The 17,353-nt window shown below is 41.1% G+C and overlaps 1 protein-coding gene across 5 annotated transcripts in view; it reads right to left on the bottom strand.

The window, feature by feature from the left end:
• Positions 1–17,353, bottom strand: part of Ptprc (protein tyrosine phosphatase receptor type C) — a 98,500-nt gene that overhangs the window by 40,714 nt on the left and 40,433 nt on the right. Inside the window, exons 3-7 of one of the 5 annotated variants that reach the window (XM_070041878.1) lie at positions 14,076–14,102; positions 10,941–11,072; positions 5,801–5,947; positions 4,070–4,144; positions 2,703–2,729 (exon numbers count right to left, since the gene is read on the bottom strand). In XM_070041878.1, the coding sequence (XP_069897979.1) occupies positions 2,703–2,729; positions 4,070–4,144; positions 5,801–5,947; positions 10,941–11,072; positions 14,076–14,102 (408 nt within the window). Of the gene's footprint in view, positions 1–2,702; positions 2,730–4,069; positions 4,145–5,800; positions 5,948–10,940; positions 11,076–14,075; positions 14,103–17,353 lie in introns of all 5 variants that reach the window. The other 4 variants (XM_070041877.1, XM_070041879.1, XM_070041880.1 and 1 more) reach the window with 4 other exon arrangements.

The following is a 17,353-nucleotide window of genomic DNA, read 5'->3' on the forward strand; positions in this document are numbered from 1 at the left end:
AAATTACAATCCTCAGATCTCAGCCAACTGAATAGCTAGGATTACAGGCACACGCTACCAGCACCATTTAAAATATTATATAATTGATCAAGATGCATTGTATGTAAAAACTGCTTCATTTAATAGCGGCTCCTTTGTATAACTACTTAATGATAATAAACATATATTTATTTAAAAATAGGTTATTATATTACTACCAAAATACTCTTAGAAATGTAAAAATTATTTTTAAAAATCTATATGTCTCAGGTACCTCCCTATCATTATTTTGTAGTTTCTTTTATCTATTCAAGACCTCAGCCTGCAACTTATATTTTCATCGTTACTGAATGAACACTCCCTGGGAGCCCAGACACTCTGTGTGTGTGTGTGTGTGTGTGTGTGTGTGTGTGTGTGTGTGTGTGTGTGTGTGTGTGTGTGTGTGTGTGTGTGTGTGTGTGTGTGTGTGTGTGTGTGTGTGTGTGTGTGTGTCAGAGAGAGAGACAGAGAGAGACAGACAGCGAGAGTGTGAGTGCAGGGCTTGGGCACTGTCTTTGAGTTTTTCTTGTTCAAGACTAGTGCTTTACTGCTTGCGCCACAGCTCCATTTCTAGCTTCTTATTGGTTACAGATAAGAGTCTCAGGGAACGTCCCATCCGGGCTGAATCTGAACCATGATCTGAGGATCTCAGCCTCCTGAGCATGTAGGACTATAGATGTAAGACAGCAGCAAGCTGCCAGGTTAGACTAGCCTCTTTGCCCATCGTTAGAAATACAAATCCATGCACAGTATCTACGATTAATAAGAGCTCACTGATAACTTATTGAACTGATGCCCGGTGCTACAGCAGGCAAATTTCTTCTTACTCAAGAATCTCCCTTTGGGGCTGGGAAGGTGGCTCAGTGGTAGAGCACTTGCCTTGCATGTCTGAGGCCCTAGGTTCGATTCCTCAGACCACATAAGCAAAAAGAAAAAGCTGGAAGTGGTGCTGTGGCTCAAGTGGTAGAGCGCTAGCCTTGAGCTGAAGAGCTGAGGGACAGCGCCCAGGCCCAGAGTTCAGGCCCCATGACCGGACCCCAAAAAAAAAAAAAAAAGAATCTCCCTTGGGCTCTAAAATGTAGTTATAAACCATTTCTCCAACTATTTGGGTTATCAGTTTTTCAGTTACCATAGTTCCTCTTTCAAAAGCTTTATTTACATAAGATTATCATTGATATTTAATAAACCCATCTAGACACCTTTATTTAGGGCAATAATTTCCCCTGGGTGATAAAAGTATCTTTTTTAAACAACTATTAATGTATTACACAAAAATAGCCATTTTTATTTTACAACAATTATGAGACCATTTTTGCATTTAAGTGGCTGTCCCAGGCATTAGAAATACAAAAACAAGTCACTAACACTCAAACTTTAAAAATGTCAGTCATGGGGCTTGAACTCTGGGCCTGGGCGCTGTCCCTGCACTCTTCAGCTCAAGGCAAGCACTCTACCGCTTGAGCCACAGCACCACTTGCTGGGAGCCAGTGGCTCACACCTGTAATCCTTACTACTCAGGAGGCTGAGATCTGAGGATGGAGGTTCAAAGCCAGCCCAGCAGAAAAGTCCATGAGACTATGATCTCCAATAAACCACTAGAAAACTGGAAGTGGCTCTGTGGTTCAAGCGGTAGAGTGCTTGCCTTGAGCTGAAGAGTGCAGGGACAGCACCCGGGCCCAGAGTTCAAGCCCCACGACTGACAAAAAAGAAAGAAAGAAAGAAATGGTTTAGCATGAAGATGAACACAGATTGAGTGACCAAGTTGTAGAAGATGAGCAAAGGACTCAGTATGATAACATGATGTACAAAGTTATGTGAGTGTTAGGGGGAAAGAAAAAGAAAGCGGAGAGGATTATCCAGTGAGATTGGAGGGAAAGATTTCCAGAGAAGATCACACAAATTGTGTGATGTGAAACATCAGCCCACACACAGAAGAGAGTTGTGGCTCCACTGTAAGCCCAGAAGAAGACAAACTGGTGTCATCACAGAGGCCAAAGGAAAAGCCTGTGTTCGGTACACTGTAGGCTGGCCCATAGTGCTTGAGTGGAAGCAGATGCAAGAGGAAGGCTGGGAAGGTAGCTGAACATAAACCAAGTAGAACACGGGCTGGCTGATCAACACATTGCTTGCCCCGGAAAGCAGTGATCTGAGTAGGGAGGCTTAGGAGGAAACAGGAAAATAAGGAAGAAGTAAAGGACCGTGAAGGAAGACTTTTCTGCTGATGAGAACAAAGGGAGATGAGGCGTAAACAACTGTTTCCAAGTGTCTGTGAGGAGCCAGGCCCTGGGAAGGCCTGGAGACAGAGGGCAAGAGACAGGCCGAAACAGATGTTGCTTTTTGTTCTTCATAGACACTGAACATGTAATCCCTATTTCACATTTGTGAACACAACGCCTCTCGCTCTCGCTTCATAAACACTTGATATTATATCTCCCAAACACCTAAACTGCAAATTAAGTGTCTTTACCTATACTGTCTAGGTAATAATGTTTAATTTTAGTATTCAAAACTCAAGTCTGAATATGAAAGCCGATGCAATTCAGAGTTAGTTGGTTCCTAAGATTGAGCAGAAGTCATTGGAAACTAGAGCTGGAGAGTTTTGCTTGAATTCATGGAATAAAGACAGAAATAATTACAATGCCATTCCAAAATGATTCGTGCTGCCTCTCAGTAAATAAACTTACCACATGGTGGCCTCACTGCAGTAGTGGCTGGAAGAGAAAAAATAGTGGAATATTATAATTTTGTTTTGGACTATGTCTGCTACCATCATTCTGGGGAAAGGTAAGTTGGCAAAGTTCAACATCATAAACTGTAAAGTCTGTCTAGTTAGGTTTAACACATAATGCAGTTTTGCCTTGCGCCATGTTCTGACCTCAGAACTACAAATGTTATCAACTAATTAGCTAGTTCTCCAAAACACGTTCATCAATAGGATCCCACCAATAAGCTCTGATAACAGCATTAAGATGTTTTGGTATCTCTGTGATCTTATGGGCTGAATGGATATTTGAAGGGTCCTCATTATCTTCCTTAATCTCCAACTAGATTTACATAACTGATCCTCCTTCCGAGTGAAGTCAATTTTTCTTTGAAATGAGATAATAGGCCCGAGCGTGTTTTGCTCTCTAGTTTAATAATGTTTGTTAGCTCTTTGTACATACATTAGATCTAGGGTAATAAATGACTTTCTCAAAAAAAAAAGTGACTAGTGTCATATGTAAATATCTATGCATTGAACTAAAGAACTGGAAAGAGCTGGGCACCAGTGGCTCACACCTATCATCCTAGCTACTCAGGAGGCTGAGATCCGAAGATGGTGGGTTGAAGCCAGCTAGGGCAGGAAAGTCCATTAGACTCTTATCTCCAATGAACCACCAGAAAACCAGAAGTGGAGCTGTGGTTCAAAGTGATAGGTGCTAGCATTGAGCAAAAAGAGCTCAAGGATAGTGCCCAGCTCTGGGTTCAAGGCCCCAGGCCCAACAACAGAAGAAATGGGAAGAAATGAATCTGTGGGAGAAAAGGGATCTGATCTGTAGCAATCGCAGTGCCGGAGAGCTTGGGGAGAATGCTGAGCTTACAGGTTCTGCTTTGCTGACCCAGAGCTTGAGCCAGCTTGGCCTTTCCCAGAGGCCCGGCACTGACCCGCTGGCCTCTGGACGCCTGACTGAAACTACATTCCATCTTCTACTACTACTCCTTTGCAAAGAAAATCCTTCAAAATAAATGACTCTTTTCTACACTAATACATAACCTGCTCTTAAGGAAGTAGTTCTAATAGTCTCGTCTGTGTCTCCTACATGTTTTCTCATAAAACACAGAGATCTTGAAAGATGTAACTGCAGGAACATGGCGGGAAGTGCAGCCACCTATCCTGGTCTCAAGGGCTGTAGCACAAAGTGGATGAGGCTCTAAATGCCATTTCTCAGCACGATGGAGAACAATGAATGCAATGTTTCCAGGAAAGCAACCCGATGGAGAGCAGGGGGAAGAGCCTGGCCGCCGGCCCCTCCCGGCCCTGATGCTTGCATGACTGGGAGTAAGTTGTCACCTATGGCTGGGGTTGGAGTGACAGTGTCTGCTGCAGAGCTCGAGGTGCTTGGTGCAATGGATGTAAGGTTGGAATCTGCAAGGAAACGAACAGAGGAAGCGAAGTTAATGACATCGCCAGGGGGAAGCGGGAGGGAAACTCAGCTCCATTTCCTAGCTGATTTCCTTCTTCAAGCTGTGCTTGTTTCAAAAATAATTCTATCTACACAGAGCTCTTTCAGATTACTGCAACTTCAAGTCGTTTGAATTAAACACCGTATCGTTTGAAGGGGAAACTATTTACCCTTTATATAGTTCTTACCTGCTATGCCACTTTCTTGAAACCATCATTTCCCCCTTGAATTATTCTCATTGTTTTGAATACTAATAAGGGTAATGATTAATTTTTTCTAATTTCCATGGTCTTTCAGATTTTGCATATTTCATAGGCATATCAATCTTTTTATAAGTATTATTATATCTATGTTTACAGAAAGGAAAACTGATGCTCAGGTATAGTCCCTTGTCTTCCAATTAGCTAGCAAATGTGAGAATCATATTTAATTCCATACACATACACACACACACACACACACACACAGTATTAATGTCTGTTATCTATGCTTTGCTGTGAAGTTTACAATATTGCTAACAAAATAAAAACTGACCAGAAAAAAACTTATTGGCAAGTTCCTTTTATCTTATTTAATATCATGATGTGAAAATTTATAAAGCAGTAACCACTGAACAACCATATTTGGACTCATCTAGTCTGATAAAGAGAGAAAGAGAAAGAAAGAAAGAAAGAGAGAGAGAAAGAAAGAAAGAAAGAAAGAAAGAAAGAAAGAAAGAAAGAAAGAAAGAAAGAAAGAAAGAAAGGAAGGAAGAAAGGAAGAAAGGAAGAAAGAAAGAAGGAAGGAAGGAAGGAAGGAAGGAAGGAAGGAAGGAAGGAAGGAAGGAAGGAAGGAAGGGAGGAAGGAAGGAAGGAAGGGAGGGAGGGAGAGGGAGAGAGGGAGGAAGGAAGGAAGGAAGGAAGGGAGAGAAAGAAAGAGCTGTGCTTGCCTATCAAGTGCCAGGGCCCAAATCCAAACCCTAGTAGCACTTAATATACATATGCATATACCTATACATACATATGTACATCCTTGTATACACATGCATATACATATACATACACATGTACATCCATGTATACACATGCATATATATACATATGCATATACATACACATGTGCATCCATGTATGTATGTACATATACATATGCATATACATACACATGTACATCCATGTATACATATACCTGTACACACATGTACATCTATGTATACACATGCACATGCATGTACATATGCATATACCTATACATGCACATGTACATCTGTGTATACACATGCACATACATATACATATGCAAATACATATACATGCACATGTACATATGTGTGTATATATGCATATACACATGCATATGCATATACATGTATACATACCTATACATGTGTATGTATAGGTATGTATGCATATGCATACACGTATACATGCACATGTACACATATGTATGTATGTGTATATACACATATATGTGTATATGCATATACATGTGTGTATGTGTATACATGTGTGTGTACATATGCATATATACATATATGCGTGTGCATCTACATATGCATGTGCATGCATGTACATATACGTATACAGCTGCATTCAGTTGTGAGCTTCCTCCTCCCAAGCCCCTAGCGTGCGAGGGCAGACCTGAGGAGTGATCTGTGGTGCTGATGGTGGTGGCCGTGTGTGCGGGTAAGGCAGCAGAGCTGTTGTGTGCAGGCTCGAGGGCGGCTGTGGAGGTGAAGGCTGTGTCAACTGAGAAAGTGCTGGCCAGAGTCGTGGCTCCTGGGACACCTGCAATCAGAAGGGCCACCAGTGCTGTCAGGCCATCCTGCGGCCTGGACCTCCTTCCTGAAGCTGAAGCCGGGCACCAGGCGCCCAAGCCCGCCTCCTGCACCACAGACTCAAAGCCCCAGGGTGTTGGGAGAGAAAAGCCAGGGCAGCTGCATATTCAGATCACAAGTGAAACACATAGTTGGAGCCTCAGGAACTAGCTTGGACATTCCAGGGAGGCCCACATCTCAGCCAAGGGCTCCCTGTCAGAGCAGAGGCAGAGGTGCTGGGTGGCTGCCTGGCATAATGGCTGCTGCGTGCTGACCACAGGGTGGGTGCAACCAGAGCCCAGAGCTCCTCTCTGGGAAAGATCCCTGGATGCAAGCAATACTTTGTGTGCATGCGTGAATGCATGCATGCATGCCTCTGTGTGCATGCGTGCATGTGCCAGTACTGAGCCTGAACTCAGTGCTGGACACTATCCCTGAGCTTTATTTTTGCTGAAGACTAGCACTCTACCACTTGAGCCACACTCCGCCTCATTTTTCAGTGGTTAATTGGAGATAAGAGTCTCACAGACTTTCCTGCCCGAGCTGGCTTTGAACCATGATCCTTCAATCTCAGCTTTCTGAGTTGCAAGGATTATAGGTATGAACCACAAAGTCCCGGCTGTTAATTTTCTTAACAGGAGCTAACGGTTGCCTAGGTAGTCCCTGAAGTCATTTCCTTTCTTTTCTTTCTAGCTAAAGGTTATCTTTCACAATGCAGGTGTCTTGGTCTGGGGGAAAAATAAAATTGGTTGGGAATCAATCAGCTTCATAGGCTGCTGACATCATTTTTTCCCCTTCCCAGTCGCGTGGAGGCTGAGTGGTGTAGAATCTGGAGTTGCAGCTGAAGACACTGAGTGCTGTACCAGGTGGACTTTTCCTTGTCAGACTTCAAAGCACTTCACACCTGTTCCTATCTCCTACCCAGAATTCCCGCCCAGGCAAGCAACACAACTGGGGTGAGCAGTTCAATGGTTCGAAGCTCCTCTGCCCCGTGCAGTGGGTTCTAGGCTCCAGCAGTGGCGGGTCTGCAAGGGGCTGTGAAGAGCAGGTGACAGCACCCCTCACCTACAGACCAACTGAGCCCGGGATTCAACACACGCCTGCCTCACTCCCAACTCACTCTCTCAGAGCCGAGAAACACTGAGACTCAGCCAAACCATGGAAGGGGGTGACAGTGAACGTCAGGTCACCAGTGGTCCATCCCCAGGAGAGCCTCCGCCTTCAAAACAGCCATCTGGGGGAGAGGCGGGGATGGAGGGAGGGAGGACACTGATAGACACATTGTACTTACCAACAGACAGACTGAATGAAAAGGTCATTTTAAAAAGTTAAAATGTAAAAAAAACAGTCATCTAGATGTAGATGTGGATCTTCTCATCTTCTCTGCTGCTTCTCCTCTCCCTTCGCAGCCTCCCAGCCTCCCATCCGCTGTTGCCCTGACGCCTACCTTCCTTCCCTCCGCACTGGAAATTGACTTCTCGCTTGGAATAGATCATCCCTGTCCACAGCTTAAGAGCCAGATTTGGAATTTTAATAAGGGTGACTAATGTTAATAGATCATTAATTAGTGAGATTTAGCCACTGTGCCCCCCCACACACATATAAAACACAACTCTGATCTGGGCAGAACAGACTAGTTTGTGTGACAACCACCCTCAGGGGACAATCCTCTGTGGTTATTTTATATCTTTTTCCTATCCACAACCTCTACCTCTAAGAATTCACTAAAAGCACCAGTGTTGTTTTTTGGTTTTTGTTTTTTTTCTGTAGTTCTCATGGCAACCAGAGTAAGGAAGTGAGGCAGCTCTTTACTAGATTTTTTAAGTGTGTGTGTGTATGTGTGTATGTGTGCATGTGTGTGTATGTGTATGTGTGTATGTATGTATGTTTATATGTGTGTATGTGTATGTGTGTATGTGTGCATGTGTGTATGTATATGTGTATATGTGTGCATGTGTGTGTATGTGTATGTGTGTATGTTTATATGTGTGTATGTGTGTGTATGTGTGCATATGTGTGTATGTGTGTGTATTGTACCAGTTCTTCACAATCATAATTGTCTCATGTGTGCGACTTCCTTGTTTGACTCAGACCTAAGTTAAGCCCATTTTCTGCCTGTCATAATTCTTTAGCTTAAGAATGTACAGGTCACTGAACGTATAAAGATAGATAGATGAACCAGACAGACAGACAGACAGACAGACAGACAGACAGACAGACAGATAGATAGATAGATAGATAGAAAGGATGGACTTATGCTCTGGGAAAGGACATTGCTTTTCCTGAATAGAAAGTATACCATGAAATGATTTTCACAGTATTTTTGGAAAGACAAGGGAGGAAGAAATATTTTGCATTGTTGTTCTAAGAACAGAGGCATTCAGCTGAGAGAACTTTATGTTTGCACCAATTTCTATGTTTCTCATTCCTTAAATGACAGTTCCATTGTGGTCATGGTTTCTTAGTACTGTTGATAAGAAGTTTGCTTAGCTGGGCTGGGAAGGTAGCTCAGTGGTAGAGCGCTTGCCTTGCATGCCTGAGGCCCTGGGTTCGATTCCTCAGCACCACATAAGCAAAAAGAAAAAAGCCGGAAGTGGCGCTGTGGCTCAAGTAGTAGAGCGCTAGCCTTGAGCTGAAGAGCTGAGGGACAGTGCCCAGGCCCAGAGTTCAGGCCCCATGACCGAACCCCCCGCCCCACCCCCCAAAAGAAGTTGTCTTAGTGGATGGAGGTCTTTGGGAAAAGCTATAATTACTCCTGACCCCAAAGAAGTGTGCACAGTACAGAATTAATTGCCTCAAATGTAAAGAAATTCCTGCTGTGCCCACTAACCCTCGCCTCTTCCTCCCGAGCAGGCCTGCACTGTCAACACAATTCTCATTTTATCCGCTCATGTCTGGGAGAGCCACCTATGAATTTTCATATGTCACAGGGAAATAATTATCAAACCCCCATTTCTCAACACTCAGGAGGCCCACGTTGGACCACTGGCTGGACTTTCTCAGGCTGCTCAGACAGGAGCCGGCCATGGTCTGCAGGGGTCTGCACAAGCCCGGACACCTGTGAAGCTGACAGGTCAGGTGTGAGTGTAGGTGGGCCAGCCGGGGTGGAGGGAGGGGGGATACCCAGGGGAGGCCACGCCGGAGGTAAGTGAGAAAGGAAGAGGGTTTCATCAGCTGTCTCTGAGCCCGGACTATGACAACATGCCAAGCTGTGCGGGGACCCCATCAGCCCCAGTGGAGGGGACACAGGAAGGATGGATGGACCTGGACTCCATGATGGGCCGCAGACCAGGCTGGACGCAGCCACAGAGACATCCTGTTTCTAGGCCCTGATTTGACTTCCAAAGCACTTTGAGCATTTTGACTTTGCCATCAACTCTATGACCCGACAGCTGATGTCTTTGTAGACAGACGAAGAAAGGATCTTTCAATGTCCCAAAGTCTCTTACAAATCTCCCAGAAGAAACAGAAAATTGGGCAAACAATAGCAACACAGCAGCCATCTAACTATAGATAATGGCCAAAAAGTATCTGAGAAGATACTTGTCATTATAAAAAAAATGTGAACCAATGAAAAGTGTGTGTGTGGTGTGTGTGTGTGTGTGTGTGTGTGTGTGTGTGTGTGTGTGTGTGTGTGTGTGTGTGTGTGTGTGTGTGTGTGTGTGTGTGTGTGTGTGTGTATTTACATGCACCAGGAGTGGGGCTCGAACTCAGGGTTGAGAACTATCTCTGATTTTTTATTCTTGCTCAGGGCTAGCACTCTACTATGGGAGTCACAGCTCTTGAATAGCTGGGGTTACAGGCATGAAGCACCTGTACATAGCAAGAAGCATTTTTTAAACTAGTACAATAGCACATTTAACAAATGGATGCTATCTAGTGTTGGAAAAAATATGAAAGCAATCATGTGTGTGTTTACACACACACTTACACAGTCAATCCCAGAAGCATACGCCAAGAGCCTGGAGGGCATCTCACAGTGGCGCACTTAAAGGAACTGCATTTGGGAAGACAGGGCTTTCGTTGTATGTGCCAAGTTTATGACACTACACGTGTGTGTATGTAGATCTACACCTCCGAACAAATAGCACACGCCTAAGAAATGAGCAAGAGAAATGTAAAACAGATCCTGCCTAGGGGATGGGTACCAATGGAGGGAGGAAGATTAATGAAAGGATGGAAGAAAACAAAACCAGTCAACATACTTGCATGTCTACGTGTGAAAATGGATCTGCAACGCTTGCTGAGATTTGTTTAGGAAGAAGGGAGGCGGGATGAGGGAGGATGATGGAAGAGGTGCATTTGATCAAGGTACATTGTTTGCTTATATGGACTGGATGTGTCGAAATGAACCCCCTTGTACAAACTGATGCTGATAAAACGTGGGAAGAATTAATGCATCCACATTTCGCTGGAAGAAACCCACATAATAAACCCAAGTTACCCACCCTCAGTGTGGCTCAAAACAATTTATCTATCCACTCACTTCTTGATAAGGAAAACCTAGCATGGAACAAAGAAAGGGGAAGGTTCCACTTCACGAGTCCTGCCAGGAAGGGTAGAACTGACACGGACCAGAGACTGGGAATTCAGCAGAGGGAAATCTGTGAGCAGAAGCATGCAGAACATGGAGATGCAAGGAAACAGAGAAACTTCCCCCTGGACTCCCCTCTTCTCCCCCCACCCCTCCCTCCCCTCCCTCCCTCCCTGCCCTGTTCCCTATCCATAGCCATGCATTCTTTCAGCCAACCAATTTTCTTAGGCATCTAATATTTCCAATATGCATCTGAATAAAATCACCTGCTTAAAAACTGCATACATAATTTGAAAAGCAAAGCTAGTTTCTATCACTTTAGAATGTCACCAAAAAACAGGTCAACTCTAAGACAAAGTCAGTGGAGAACATATCCATGTTGTGCTAAAGACACCAGCATCCTGCAAAGAGCGCACGCGAGCGAGAGTACCTGGGTCAGGAGGAGAGGTGGCCTGCAAGGAGGCATTTTCTCCTCCAGCAGTGTTTGTGGGTGAGAGTGCAGTGTTGATAGCAGGTAAGGGGTCATCTGAAGGCCAAGCACTGGGCTTCTCTGTGGTAGGTCCTGCTGTATTCACGGGAGGCAGGGGAAGGAGAAAATGAGTATGCAAATCACATCCTGATCTGTATGATCACCCTAGTGGACTAACTCCCCAACCTACCATCGTGTGTGTGTGTGTGTGTGTGTGTGTGTGTGTGTATACACACAATACACTCAAGCACATGGACATACAATATAGACTCATATATGAAAATACAGAAGCAGAGATACGATCTGCAGATAGAGATAACAGATGAAGCTGTAGAAATGGAGGTGAAGATAAAATGGGGACGAGGACTTGAAGGAGCTCTCCTGCCTCCTCTCTTCTCATCCATCACTGGGTTTTCAGCAGACAAAAGAAATTGGATTTTGAAGTGTGAAGTCTAATGCATAAAGAGGTTAAAAGGAACTTTTGAAGGACTTATAGATAAAGAAAACAATACAGGAAGGTAAGTCAGAAAAGGATTACCAGAAAAGCTAGGAATAAGCGGGCGGGGGCGGAGAGAGGGTGAGAGAGAGAGAAAGACAGGGTTCAACTGGGTGAGGTGGGCAAAGCCTATATTCCCAAATTTTTGGAAGTAAGTTTGAGATGCTGAAGAAACGCCCTATATACATGCAGATCTTGTCATGAATTTTTAATCAAATGCAAACTAAACAAAGGGAATACAAAGTATAGAAAATAAAATTCCCAAACAGGCCTGTAAATGACCCACATTTACTAACATGTCACAATGTATATAACCTTATGTTAACAAAAGAGGCACAATATAAAACAATATAAAAATGCACATTTCCATTTTTTCTTGGGAAAAATGTGAGCAAGTGGTGATGTAGTAGATGTCTGGTCAGGTGATATGAATGCACAAATGGCAAAGAGTCTTGCAAGGCAAAGTAACAACCTGTACTCAATGATCTTAATTTTCTGCACTCTTTTTACTGAAAATGTGTATTTCCATTTGAAAGCACAGGGAAAACATTTTTAAAAATCTACATCTACTCAGGGATTATAGAATTGTATTTTTAATTTTTTCTGTATTTCATGATTTAACTTGTCTGAATAGTAAAGAGTACAGTTTTAAATTTTCAACTAATCAAAAACTGGTTAATACACAAATGTTTAACTCAGTTCAACAAGCTTGAATAGCTTGAATAGCTTGAATGAAGCTTGACTGAAAGAAAAAATATGGAAAAAAGGGGAGAATAGGGACAAACTAGATAAGAAGAAGTGAAGAACAAGCAAGGGAAAAATTAAGAGCTAAAATTAGATAATTAGAATAAAATAGAAATGAGAAAGCAATCTTACTTTCATTTAATAACATTGAGCATAAGAGTTAGCTTTTACTAAATACAATAAAAGCACATCAAACTGGCCCAAAGCCAATGTACAGGAAACACTACAGGACTCAAAATATGACAGTGCTGTTTGATACCTAGAATTTCATAGCTAGCTAACTCACAAGCAAATCTAACTAGTATCAAACCTACACCCCTAATTTCATGCAATACAACCAATGTCAAATCATCAGGTAGAATGAAATAAGCCAGTCTCAAGTGACAAGCTACCAAGGCTTTCTTTCATACGTGGGATTTGAGGGTCGGGACAAGTGAGATGTCATCAAGCTACAAAATTTTTGCACAGTGAAGGACAGTGTTACTAAGCTTAAACATAATAATAATGTCTCTAGCATGAGAGATCTTTGCTGGCTGTGTCTGACAATGACCTGCTATCGAGATTATACAAGGAGTTCAAGAGATTAGACTCTCAATGTATCAATAACATAATGGATTAATGGGCAAAATGGAGGCTTCTCGGTAGAAGTCAAAATGGAATGGACTTGTGGAGAAATGCTCAACATCTGTGGGCATCAAGGAAATGTCCATCACAGCGCTGTGATTGTCTCAAAGTAAGAATGGCACCATCCAGGACACAAACAAACATAAGATTCTAGTGCTAGGAATTTAAAAAACTAAATGGCATAATTCTTTGCAGATTTGCAAGAGTGTTTTCCAACATTTCCAATTTATTTTTATTTATGATAAATAATTCCCATAATAATTTAAGTTTCAGAAGATGTCAACTGTTCTTCAATTCGAATGTTATACTCTATTAAATTAGAAGAGTCACAATAATTTTACTCACCTTCTTACTAAGCCCCCTGTCAACCACACGATTAAGGGAGAAATCATGCATTTTCAGTCACAGTAATATTTAAAGATCACATCTATTTAACTACCCACAATTTCTGTTTTGATTTGCATGTAATGCACATGAATTTATTGGCCATGCTTAAATTTATTTATCTAAGAATTAGGATACTCTAGAGAACCATTAATTCAATTGTCAGAAGCATTTGAAAATGATTTTTACAAAAATCTTCAAAGTGAAAGTTCTTGCATACTACTGAAAGAGAAAAAATTACTCTTCATGAGTTTTTTGTATTAGTAATAAACTGATAAATACATAATATATATTACATTTTAAAATATATAAACGATAGGAATAATTAATATATAATATATATCAATTCTTAAATATAAGATCATGTTTAGTCTTCTCTGTACTTTCTTAGCTAGTTTCTTAACTCATATTGGACTACACAGTTTTGTGATGTATTTTAAATTCATGTGTAGTGTTAAATTTTTTAAAGGAGAGTGGGATCTTGTCATGTGACTTACCAAGATGCTTTTTAAATTTTACTTTCTTGTAAAGATGCTGTACAGAGAGGTGACAGTTACATCAGTAAGGTAATGAGTACATTTGCTATCGGGCTTTGTTACTCCCTCCTTTGTTTTTCTCCTACTATCTTAATCATGGTTAATATACTATATGTAAATTTTAGCCTTATGTTTAAATAATTATTAAATTATAAACAGGGATTTTTAAACAAGAGGATGTCAAGAATAAGTTAGGATTACAAAATTTATCCTTAAATTTTATTTTTGATTAAGTATAAAAATTATATTTACATTAAGCACATAGCTATGCAAAAGGAAATCAAACATGAAAATGAAAATATTAATCCTTACCAAGGGTGGTAAAAGTTGTTTCTTCTCCTGAAAAATAGAAAAAAAACAAAGTTTCTGGCTTAGATTGATACACATAAATACAGTTAAATATGAGAATTTTTAGCACTATTTACCTAAATAAAACTATGTGAAATCATAGTGTTATTTTTCTTTTCTCTCTCATTTTCTCCTTTATCCCTCCCCCCCACTTGTTTTTGAGACAGTTTTTTTTAAGTTTTAAATTGTAAAGGTGATGTACAGAGGGGCTACAGTTACATGAGTCAGATAATGAGTCCATTTACTTTTGAACAGTCCCCCCCTCCTCTCATTCTCTCCCAGTTTTTCCCCTCCCTACTATCCTCTCCCCTAAAGCTGTACAGTTCATTTTCGACATCAGTGCTTATGGACATGAACTCCAAGAAATGGAACTAAGAGGGTTTTTTTAATTATAATGTTTGCAGCTCTCTGTTTTTCTTTTCTATTCTTCTTTCCTTTTTTCCTTCGGTTTATACCCTTCTGACACTTTTCTTTTTGTATCCTTTGTCTTGTATATAAGTTTATCTGATTTGGGGAGGGGAAGAGGAACCAATTCATCAGGGAAACACACGAAACAACTTGATATAAACTCCTGCCTTGGTCTCCCTCGGCTGGAATTACAAGTGTGGACCACCGTGTTCAGCTTTGTGTTTCCTCTATTGCCGTCACATTTACCAAGCCTCACTATACTAAATCTATGTTGCTCCTCTTTCAATTCCCAAGCAAAATAAGGAAGGTGGTACAATAAAAGAAAACTACGAGGACTGACTTCAAGCCTATGAAAGTCTTTGGAAAGACTTGGCAGGATTTTTTTTTTAACCGAATGAATATTCAGTTACTTAAAGATCTTTATCGGATACCTATTATATTACACGCTATGTCACATTGTAAGCACAGAGCAGAGACAACATACAGAAAGTAAAGTAGGAGGCTGAGATCTGCAGGATCGTGGTAAGAAGCCTGTTTAGGCAGGAAAGTCCTCAAGACTCCATTGCCAATTAACTAGCAAAAAGAAAAAAAAAACACCCAGAATGGAGTCGTGGTTCATGTGGTAGAGTGAGGCTCTGACTTTCAAAGCCATTACAATGGTTTTTTAACTACTTATGTGTTTAATAATAAAGTTGTATAGATTTCTATCACTCTCCTTTTCCTTGTTCATAGTTAAGTACAGTCAAGCACTGCTTGACACTGACGCGTGTCCTGAGACACCATTTTAGGTGAGTCTGTCATTGTGCAAGAACTATAGGCTGTCCTCTTACAAATTAGGGTGACTCTAGGTAACATGGTCTAATAGGGCCACTGTTGGACAGATGCGCCATTGTTGTGTGAAACATTGTTACCCAACATATAACTATTTTCCTTTTAGTATATATCATTATATTATTTGCAAAGTTGTCGCATTGTTTTGTCACACTATCTTTCTATCACAGTTTAAATACTGTTCTTTCGATTTTCCTTTTAATAGCTTTTCTTCTCTGATTCTTTTGATTTCATTTTGTTTTGAAGCCAGTACTGGGGCTTGAACTAAAAGCCTCCAGATTTTGCTTTAGGTGTTTCACCGGAAGCAAGTAGTCTACTGCTTGAGCACGTTCCTTTACTCCTGGATTTGGGCCGGCTATAAGAGTCTCTCCTATTCATCTGTATGGGCTGGCTTCAAAGTATGACCCTCCAATCTCAGCCTCTTTCTGAGTGTCCCACGAGTGTGAAGAGCAAATGAAGGAGAAAGACTGTAAGGAGACGTTGATTAATGTTAGCATCAACATTAGCAGCTAATATTAATCATAAAATGATAACAGTTCTGAGTTGTTCTTTAAAAATGATACATCTAGAGAAGTCATTTTCCCCTGCCTCAGTAATTTTTTGTTGTCCTTTTCAGAACTCTGATTGAAATGCTACACATCACATTATTTCCTATGAAAATGCATTACTTACGAACTACTGAATTTCTCTAAGACATTGTCTCTGAGACAATGTATGTGGCCTAAAGAACAGTCTAGAAGCTGGAAAGGTTTCTGGCATTTTTACTCTAGAATGCGAAGGGATTTGTGTGTGTGTGTGTGTGTGTGGTACAAATATCATATCTCCTCAACCCTCCCCCTCCAAAAAATATAGTGATTTTTAATGGAGGCAATTGTTACACAAACAAATACCTTTGTGAACACTCTGCATTTTAAAAAATTGGGGTGATATTTATTAACTATTTAGAGCCACTGTACAAACCAAATGTCTACAGTAGTTTTTCCATGTCTCAATTATAGTTTGCAATTCTTCCTAGGTTGTCTGAGCAGCGACTCCAGTGGGATCTTTCACATCATGTCTATAGACATTACTAGAACACCACCAAAATCTTAAGTAGGAGCAACTGTGCTGAATTTTTAGTGCTAAACAAAATGACATGAAAAGATAAGCTCTGTGAGAAACTTGCCAAGCACGCTCACAGAGTAATCTGCTTAACAAGGCTCCCAATGAGTCTATGGGTCAGCCCCAAGCACCTACACCTTCCTGATTGGCATGAAAGAGCAATGTACCCTTCATGGATCCAAGTAGATCTCATAAAAGCAAATAAGACCTTTGTATAGCACACCTAATAAGTTGTGCAAAATAAACATATGTTTAATATTAGGATATTACCCATGATAAACTTCAATTGAACATTACACACACACACACACACACACACATGCACATACATACACAACATATAAGAAACAGAAGGTAAGTAAAGAAAAAGATATAAAATACTCATGTGTATGAAGACAGTAACTGTGCAGCTGTATGAGACCCATTGCAACAATGAGATGTACAAGATGTTATGTTGAAAAAATGAACTTTACAACTTTGGCGTGAGGGGGTGGTGAGATGGGAAGGGGTGGGAAGGGGAAACAAAGGAGGAGGCACCAATGCTTGAAGAAATGTACTTATGACCTTGCCCATGTAATTGTAACCCCTCTGTATGGTATTTTCACAATTAAAAAAAAGAAAAGAAAGATGATAATTTTTGGCAAGTATGAATTACATCTAATTTTGCTCTAAACACTCTTCAACGCATCAAACAAATACAACAAAATAAATCACCCAGTCATGTGATGAATGTCTCCATACAGAGAAGAAACACTTTGGTTTTGTTCTGGGGACACAATTTTCTCCTCTCTGCATGTAAGAACCTTGTGCCCTCATGATGTAGAAGAAGGAATATCTTGTCATATGGCAGTAGGTGGCACTGTAGCACTAAAAATCTGTAAATCACCTCACCCAGAGCTTTT

The sequence above is a fragment of the Dipodomys merriami genome, unplaced genomic scaffold, assembly GCF_024711535.1.
Source record: "Dipodomys merriami isolate MVZ:Mamm:240054 unplaced genomic scaffold, mDipMer1.0.p SCAF_31, whole genome shotgun sequence".
Lineage (NCBI taxonomy): Eukaryota > Metazoa > Chordata > Mammalia > Rodentia > Heteromyidae > Dipodomys > Dipodomys merriami.